The 9,556-nt window shown below is 55.0% G+C and overlaps 1 protein-coding gene across 1 annotated transcript; it reads right to left on the reverse strand.

Moving 5' to 3' along the window:
- LOC100153094 (glutathione S-transferase theta-1) lies at positions 2,253–8,477 on the reverse strand. The gene is made up of 5 exons (NM_001315568.1): positions 8,300–8,477; positions 6,305–6,392; positions 4,666–4,816; positions 2,933–3,109; positions 2,253–2,695 (listed from the first exon to the last, which is right to left on the reverse strand). The coding sequence occupies exons 1-5, from the start codon at positions 8,409–8,411 to the stop codon at positions 2,501–2,503; spliced, it is 723 nt and encodes a 240-aa protein (NP_001302497.1). The 5' UTR covers positions 8,412–8,477; the 3' UTR covers positions 2,253–2,500.

The raw sequence follows: 9,556 nt of genomic DNA on the forward strand, positions 1-9,556 counted from the left end.
ACCTTCAAGGCCTCTCCCCCATGGGAGTTCCCAGGTTGGACTCACTGCATACCTGCCCAGCCTGGGGCCAGAGCACCCCAGTTAATATGTGTGGAGTCAGAGGGCTTCAAGCGGAGCCAGACTCCAGCCTAGCCATGGGACCACCTGTGGGCCTCTGCCCTTTAACAGAGTGGACAGAACCCACCCCACCCATTCTCCCTCCAGAAACTGCCCCTCAGGGCGTGAAAAGGCCAAGCAAGGTGGCACCATAGCATCTGGAAGCCCAGGCTGGGGCACCAAGGGCAGAAGTCAGGCAGGCTCAGCCAAGCAGGGGTCTCCCTCCCAGCCTGCCTGAGGGGCTCTGAATCCAGGGTTTGTTCTACTGTCCACTTACAGCCCTGCCCTCTCCGCCAGATTCTGTATAAGTGGAGGCCCAGGCAGGAGCAAAGAGGAGACTGGATGAAGGTGGGACAACCTTCTTCTGCACGCAGAAGCAGCACTGAGATGGGGGCAATGCTTCTCCTGGGAATGATGAGACCGTTTCGTTGTTTCCTCCAAGCCCTGGTGTGGAGGTACTCGCGCCCTCACCCCACTTCCCTCCGCTTCTCCACGTCCCGACACCCCCATTGCTCTCTTCCTGCTCTGCTTCCTCTTAACCTGTATTTTCGGTACGGTCGGTATTCACTAGGCTCTGAAAATTCACAACTAATAGGCGACGCCACTGTTGCCGACTGGAGTCTCCTCCAGTCGGTCTGCAAGGGCCCCATGACCATGAGACGCCGGGAGTCCGTGTGCACAGAGGGGCCAGCCCCCGGGGCCCGCCGGCGGGACCACCTTTGAGCAGGTCCACGGTGCGCAGCTCGAAGGGGATGCCGTTCTTCTTGGCGAAGATGTAGACGGCGCGGCAGGGCTGGGACAGCAGGTCCAGGTAGAGCTCCAAGACCATGGCGGTGGCAGGGTTCGAGGTCAGGGCAGGAGTGGGGCCTGGGGTTGGGATGAGGAAAAGGGCTGGGGACTGAAACGGTCGGCCTCGGAGCCCGCAGCCGCGTGAAGCCGGGGACCAAGCCCAGTCACGCCCTCCCCGCCCATTGGACGGCGCCGGAGAACTTTGGGCCAATCGTTTGCGGGCCTGCTCTCCCTGCTTCCCTTCCCAGGGCTCACAGTCAGGGTCCCTTTCTTCGTGGGGAGGGAGCCCGGAGAGACAGATTCTGACCCTGTATCTCGCTGCCAGGTCAATGCCCTTCCCTGGATCTGAGTGAACCTGAGTCAAATGGGGAGGGGAAATGGTATGAAAGGCAGGATTATACCCCAGCGAGCTGCCACTCCCCAATCCCTGGGGTCATATTCTTTACATTCTCCATTAATCCCTCGGCAAGCAGAAGCCCCATGGGGCCCAACTAGAGGTTTGCAGGGGAGTGTGGAACCTCCCTACTTCCTTTGCAGGGCCAAAGCCCTCCTATTGCAAGTCTGGGGCTGCTGTGGTCTGTGGTCTGTGGCTATGATGCCCTCATTCTGCAAGAGAGCCTCCTGGATGAAAAACCCTGTCCCTAAATCCATGATTCAGAGAAGGCCTCTCAGCAAGAGGGTGAGTTACTGGAAAACTTGAGAGTAGCTTTGTCTTCTTGGGCCCCATGCCCCTAGTTTAAGGAAGAACCTTCCCTCCTCCAGGAGAGAGTCTTCCTGACCTAGTGCTGCAGCCCTCTGGGCTCATGGGATCATGATCAGCTCCCCAGTTCACCCCCTTCGGTGGACTGCCCTCCTCCACAAGTCACCTTTGGCTGGATGCCTGCAATATCCAATCACCCTACTTCCTCCTGGCCACCCTCCAGTCCAACCCCAACAAATAGCCAAAATGTTATTCTAAAATGCAATCTGAGCACTCTGTTCCTGTTCATAGTTTGCAGCACCTAGGCGAGGCATTTAAGGCCCCGCATGACCAAGTCCTAACCAGGAGAGCTGCTGTTTGGGTCCCCATTCCTCAGGACAGGTGCAGGATTCCTGATTTACAGTACTTGGGCCAAAGAGCCACGTCCCAGGTGACTAGCCCAGCAAAATGATCATCAGCATGCCTATAGCCAGCTCCTGAGGAAGCCCGCCACCCCCTGATGTCCCTTTGAAAACTCAACGGCTAGGGGGCATTTGTTAATATCACTCATGGCAATCATTAGAGGAAAGCTGATCCATAGGACCTAGGGAGGCAGGGGTCTTTCAGATAGAGGCCAAGGCCAAGGTCAGGACATAAGACAGGTCAAATAAATCATACATCAGAGTCAAAAGCAGAGGCTCAAGCTAAGCTCAGGTTTATTTTCCAAATTGAAAACAAAATGCATTGATTAAAGGAGAGACGGTCTGGGTGTGCCATTCTCATTGTGCTTTTCAGGCAGCTGTGGAAGATGGGAGGAGGTGGGGAGGGTGGACCTGGCCCTGGGAGCAGAGGTGCAGTGAGACTCAGGCAAGTCACTGAGTCTGCCTCCTGTGGACACTGGAAATCCAGGGCAGAGCAGGGGGGAGGCTTCCCGGCTCACTGGATCATGGCCAGCACCTTTGGCAGCAGCTTCTGCTTTAGGGTGGGGTCTACAGGCTGAGAGTCCTTGGCCTTCAGAATGACCTCATGGGCCTCCTGGAAGAGGACCTCCCCGATTGCCACCTCCACGCGCTGGCGCCATGCAGCCAGCTTGGGTCTGCCTTCAAAGACCTGGCAGCCAGCCCCCACAGGCTGAAGGGAGAGCAAGGACAGGATGGGGGTGGATGTGGGTGGATGGGGGAGGCCAAGGGTGGCAAAGAACCTTGGTCAAACTCCTCTACCTGGTTTGGAGGCCACGGCACTACAGAAGGTGTCTACACATAAGCACAGTTGTATGGCCAGGTGAGGCAGTGTGAGCAGGACTTGCGCAGCCACCCAGGGCTCCCTGCCCCACCGCCCCTCCCCCCCACCCCCACCCATAGCACTCACGTGCATCAGCTCCGTGATGGCTACCAGGTCAGCCAGAGAGATGTGGGGCCCAGCCAGAAAAGCCTTGCTCTGGAGAAACTTGTCCTCAAGCACCTGCAGGGTCACATCCAACTCTGCCAGCGTGGTCCCCAGTGTCTCAGGAGAGACCAGCTCCCCCATGAAAACAGGGAGCATCACCTGGTGGGTGGGCAGGCAAAGTGGGGGGTCAGGGGCCAGCCCGGCCTCCCTGCCCTTGGCGCTGCTTCCTGGGTCCATGCATTTTTTTTCCCACAGCCTGGCTGGGCCTACAGGGAAAGGATTCCTTTGCCCAGAACTATGCCTGCTTCCATGACCTGAGCCTTGGGTATCTGTCAGGAGGACTCACACCCCTCTGAGAATAACTCAAAGGGGACCAAAACGATGTGTCATACTGTGGGGGAGGGGCTGGCTTGGGAACTTTTTTTTTTTTTTTTAGGCCCACAAGTGTGGCATATGGAAGTTCCCAGGCTAGGGGTCGAATTGGAGCTGCAGACGTCAGCCTATGCCACAGCCATAACCAAACCGGATTCGAGCTGCATCTGCAACCTATAGCATAGCTCATGGTAATGCCTGATCCTTAACCCACTGAGCAAGGCCAGGAATTGAACCCAAGTCCTTATGGATCCTAGCTGGGTTCATTTCTGCTGAGCCACAATGGGAATTCCAGGAACTATCTACTTTTTAAGCTCTTTGCCCTGGAATATAAAATCAGTACTATATACAGTATAATTAAGAGGATGGGCTTTTAAGGTGTCAACTCTGTCACGTATACACTGTGTGAAGTAGAACAAAACACTCAACCCCTCTGAGCCTCTATTTCCTCATCTATGATATGGGAATAATAGTATGTGACTCCTCTCAAAAATGGAAAAGAGGCCCAGAGAGGGACAGCCAGCTGCCCAAGATGACACAGCCAAGAAAAGACTAAGCCAGGGTGGAACTGACACCTTCTGATCCAGTCAGCTGCCAGGAACTAGGGAGGAAAGCCAGGAGAGAGTGGCACTCAGGATTCTAGGAGGAGGGCACCTGGGGTAAGGCCATCAACAGCCCTAGGTTCGGAGTTCCTATCGTGGCACAGTGGAGAAGAATCCGACTAAGAACCATGAAGTGGATTCGATCCCTGGCCTGGCTCAGTGGATTAAGGATCTGGCGTTGCCGTGAGCTGTGGTGTAGGTCGCAGACACGGCTCAGGTTCCAAGTTGCTGTTGCTATGGCATAGTCTGGCAGCCGTAGCTCTGATTTGATCCCTAGCCTGGGAACCTCCATATGCTGCGAGTACAGCCCTAAAAAGAAAAAAAAAAAAAGAAGAAGCAAAGAAAGAGGAAATGTGACCCATAACAAGAAGGGAACCAATAGAAACAAACCCACAGAGAACTGAAGTGTTAAAATTAGCTGACAAAGTAACTATTATAAATACATTAAAGAATTTAGAAGAAAAGATGGACCAAACAGGTGAACAGATAGTGGATTTCAGCAGAGAAATGGAAACTGTGAAAAAAAAGAACCAAACGGAACTTCCAGAAGAGAAAAATACATATCTCAACTAAAGAATGTATTAGATGTGCTTAACAGCAGCTTGGGCAAATAGAAGAAAGGATTAGGAAGTCAAAGTCAGGTCAACAGAAGCCATTCAAACTGAAAAGAATGCAATAGTGCCCTAGCCCTTTTGGGGGAAATGCCCTCACTATCCCCGCCTGAGGGAGGGGGCACCTTACCTTATGCCACAGGGCCCGGAGGCAGTTTCTCCGCAGAGTCGTGTGCTGCCAGGCCAGGTACTCATCCACTTGGGCACAGGCCTGCAGGTCTTGAGGGTACCAGTGGTCAGGGACCTTATACTTGCGGGTCAGGTAGAGCAGGATGGCCACGCTGTGGAGGAGGGGAGGGTGTGATGGATGCAGGGAAGCTCCTGTACAAAGGCCCTTCTTTAATCTTCCTGATGGTGTGCCAGGTATCTGCTCAGTTTCCAGATAAGGAAACGAGGCTCAGAACAGGAAAGGGATTTGCCCAGGACACAGCCTTTGATGGCAGAGCTGAGAGTCTAAGGTTAATACCCAAGCTCATCCTATCACCAGGCAAAATCCCATGGCAGACTGTTCTGCCAAGTGTTCTGAGACAGTTTCTGATGGGAAGACCAAAGAGAGATGGCATCAAAGCCAAGCCATAAGGAAGCTTGGTTCTGTGCAGTCTGTATCGACTCTCATTTGACTCTCATCACCCAACATTCAGCCGCCCTGCACTACCCCCCTCCCCCGATGGCCTGATGGTTCAGAAAGGCTTTGCTGTCATCCCTTTGTGTCCCCACAGCACCTGCTGGAGACACTGCCGTGCTGGAGGTCATATTCCAGCAGGACAGACAAGACTCCAGCAGCTCTCCTCCTGCCCTGGCTGAGGAGGGCTGCCACAGTGTTGGGACAGGGATGGACCTGGAAGGGCACTGAACATGGGAATTTGGGACCATGGAAAGGCCATCAGGAACTTGGGGTACCCTATGGGCTGGGAACCCCTTCAAAAGAGCAGAAAGCTCTGTGTCGGCCAGTGGCCTGTGTTCTCCATTGGGAATCCTGCACCTGACCCCAGCTCACTTGTCTGTGCAAGATATGCTGCAGCTTATTTTGCTCTCAGCTAATTGTTGAAGTGACCTCTGAGCAGGGCTGCTGGATTCTGGGGGCCACACTCCCCCAAGGCAGGGGGAAGAGACAAGAGAAATACAGAGGTTGCACACTGCCCCCGGCACATACCCAAGGGCAGCCAATACTGGGTGACATGAGACTCGGGACAGAAGAAGGCAGCGGGAAGGAAGATGGTCCAAGGAATTGTTTGGGGTATGTTCACCTCGGGCCTCCAGAGCTGAGTTCTAAAGCTCCAGGTTCCCCTTGTTGCGGGAGGAGTGACTTCAGTGATGAAGGGGGCAGAACTGGGAAAAGAGTTGGCCTTCCCTAAAGAGACTTCCACTTCTTGGGACTGTTGTCTGGTGGTCTTCCAGTGGGTAGGTGCCACCCAGGAAAGCGGCACCCCAGAGATGGAGCCACCGGGTAGTGCGGACACCCCTGGGGCAGCTCAACACCAATTTGGTCAGACAACTGCCCTGGGGGATGAAGCAGACATGTCCTGCCCCATCCTCCTCCCCAGCCTCCCACCAAAACCCACAGGATTGGTACAGTTGTGAAACAGATGCTTGCTTTGCCAACCATCTCTGTGAACTAGAACTGTGGACAAGCCGCGGATCCAGCTCTGACTCTGTGGGATGTTAAGGAAAGGGCTTTTCACCTCTGAGGACTTTAGTTTTTTGTCTATAACATAGAGATAGGACGAGATGGTTCCAGAGAGGTCTGGTAACCCCGGGGCTCTGCTTACCTCTCCGTCAAGATGAAATCCCCGTCCTTCAAGACAGGCACCTTCTGCAGGGGGTTCACCTGGGCAAAGGCACCGCTGAGGTGTTGGCCTGCAGAAAGCCCACCGTGGTGGGTGGTGGGAGGAAAACGCCAAGCCCTACATGCTCCCCCCTCCTTTCTCCCCCGACCTCAAACTCTGATTTTGTGGCTTCTCTCCATCCCTGGCTGCTCTCCAGTGTGGGGAAGGCAGATGGGGGCCACTGCGGGAGCTGTTCTGCCAGGGGGTACAAAAGAGACCTTGCTACACTTTGCCAAGTCCCAGTGGGCATGACCTCCCCCCAAATAAAACAGAGCTCAAGGAACTCCAAGGACCTGTCTTTGCCCAGCCCTCACAGATACCCCACCCACCACCTTTCTTTTTTTCTTTTTCTTTTTCTTTTTTTTTTTTTTTTTTGGCTTTTTAGGGCCACACCTTCGGCATATGGAAGTTCCCAGGCTAGGGGTTGAATGGGAGCTGCAGCTGCCGACTACACCAGAGTCACAGCAACACAGGATCCAAGCCGTGTCTGTGACAGACCCATCTCCTTTCCATCAGTGCTAGCATCATGAGCTCACTGCGGGGTGTCCCCAGCTGAGCGGGCAGGGAGGCTGGTGACCTGAGTGGACTCTGTCTTCCTACGGTGTCCCTCTCCCTGTGGACTCTAAGGTAGGGTCACCAAATAGAGACACATGGCCTTTTCCTGCTATCTAACTTGCAAACCAACTTACACCAGGTCCTCTTTGTCCCCTTGCTCACCCTGTTCTAAGCACAGGGGACAGAGCTGGTCCCGTGTTTAGGCTCTGCAGTCTTGTCCCACCACAGTCCCCGAAAGTTGCAGTCCAGAGTCCCCCAGTCATTGCTCTGAGCTCATGAGTGATTTATGCTCCTTCAGATGCAGCCCGAGGGAAGCTTCTGAAGGGCACTTAAGTATCACTGCTGCCCTGCTCCACAGCCTCTAGCAGCTCCCCATTCCCCAAGGATCAGAGAAGTTCCTACCTCCTTAACCCTCCAACAGCAGTCACACCCTCTCTCCTCCCTTTTCCCTCCGTTCAGACTGTTCCTTCATCAGGGACCCTCCCCTCCTCCTGGTGAAACACCCCTCCCACTGCACCCTCTATTTGACAGCATGACTAGAACATCACTTTGTCCCCATGCCCTCTCCCTGACCCCACACTCTGCAGAGGTAACCCCTGGTCAGGACAAATGGGCAGTCCCCAGAGGAGGCTGGGGAGAGAGGGCCAGAAGAGGCTCAGGCGGAGGGCTAGGCTGGCCCAAAGGCACAATGGCTGGCGAGGCCCGCAATGGTGGGGGTGCTGGGTGGGAAGTTCAGCCAAGCAGATTTTCAGTACTTGTGCATCCTCAGCAACAAGAGGCTTCTACTTTCCTTATCCCCAGCCGCCCTAACATGCCAGCTGTGCCCTTGGGGCCCTGGGGACCTGCCAGGGAAACAAACACTCCAGTGCAGGGTGCAGCAAGCCCTGCAGTCCCCCTCCGGCATCCAGCACTTCCCATGGGACACCTCATCCCAGCAGGAATAAGAGGCTGAGGACGAGGGAAGTGAGGGCAAAGCAGAGTAGGAGGAAGGGCAGAGGGGGATTCAGTGCAACCCTCGCCAGAGCAGAGAGCAGGGCTGGGAAGTCCTGGCAGCTCCTGCTGTTGCAGAACTTCAGCAGTTGGGGGTCACAAAGGCAGGACTCCCTCTACACGTGGCCCCTTAAACCTCTCTCCTTTTGCCTCCATCTCTCTCCCGGGGCCCCCATCTCCTCCTTTCCTCATGCCCCTCTCCCCACCTCAGCTGAGGTGATGCCTCCGCTGAGCCCCGCGTCCACTCCACCGAACCAAATAGAGCTTGGGGGATCCCCGAATCCCGGATGACCCCAGTAAAGGGATATTTCGGGGAGGAGTCCACCTAAGCGCTGTCTGGCCTTCCCGGTCCCTCCCCCATGTCTCGGTCCCCCAAACCTGGGCAGGACTCACCTTTGCGCAGGTCCACGGTGCGCAGCTCGAAGGGGATGCCGTTCTTCTTGGCGAAGATGTAGATGGCGCGGCAGGGCTGGGACAGCAGGTCCAGGTAGAGCTCCAGGCCCATGGCGGGGTGGACCGGCCTTGCAAGGCAGTGGACTCGGACGGACGCCGCCAGAAGACCAGCGGCCCTCCCCACCGCCACCCCCGCCCCCTCGCCGTTCCCCCATTGGCCTTGGCCTCCCACTTGGGTCCAATCGCCTGCGCCCAGAGGGTCTGCGGGCTGGGCGGGGCTTGGATGGTGCCCCTGCCGGCGGGGAGGCGGGATGCTCAGAGGGCACCAGGTCCAGGCTCGTCTCACAGGGCATAATGTCCCCAGGGCTCATGCCTATTGTAGCGTGTGTCACAAGTTCCTATTGTCCCTCTTTTATGGATGAGGAAACGGAGGCCCAAAGCGATGGTAGGCCGGGAAACTTTGGCTCCAGCGTCCGTGTTCTTGGCCCCACGCTTCAGAGGCCGTGGTGCTTGCAAGCGACAAAGCCTCAGGGCTTCTTTCAGCGCTTCATGCTAACTCACTTGCCCCAGTGCACGCCTGGAATTTACAGCTAGTCTTGCCGCGCCCAGCACAGCGCCTCAACCACATTCCCTGGGTTTCTTTCTCCCCTTCTCTGGGCCTCTGTTTCTCCATCTTTAAAATGATGGGGGAGATCCAGCTAGTCCACTTCTGGGCATATATCCAAAGAAAATGAAAACAGAATCTCAAAGACATATCTGTAATTCCATATTCACTGCAGCGTTTTTCGCAATAGCCAAGATATGTAAACAACTTAAGTATCTGTTAAGGGGTGAATGGATAATGCAAATCTGGAGACTATACCACACAGACACACAGACACACACACACACACACACACACACACACACACACACTCAGGAATATTTATTCAGCCTTAAAAAAGTAGGAAACTTGGGGTTCCCGTAGTGGTGCAGGGGAAATGAATCCAACTAGGAACCATGGGGTTGTGGATTCGATCCCTAGCCTGGCTCAGTGGGCTAAGGATCTGGTGTTGCTGTGAGCCGTGGTGTAGGTTGCAGACATAGCTCGGATCCTGCATTGCTGTGGCTGTGGCCTAGGTCAGCACCTCAGCTCTGATAGGACTCCTAGCCTGGGAACCTCCATATGCCGCAAGAGTGGCCCTAATTAAAAAAAAAAAAAAAAAAAAAAAAAGGAAACGTCATTTTCCACAACATGGATGAACCTGAAGGTAATTA

The sequence above is a fragment of the Sus scrofa genome, chromosome 14 (assembly GCF_000003025.6).
Source record: "Sus scrofa isolate TJ Tabasco breed Duroc chromosome 14, Sscrofa11.1, whole genome shotgun sequence".
NCBI lineage: Eukaryota > Metazoa > Chordata > Mammalia > Artiodactyla > Suidae > Sus > Sus scrofa.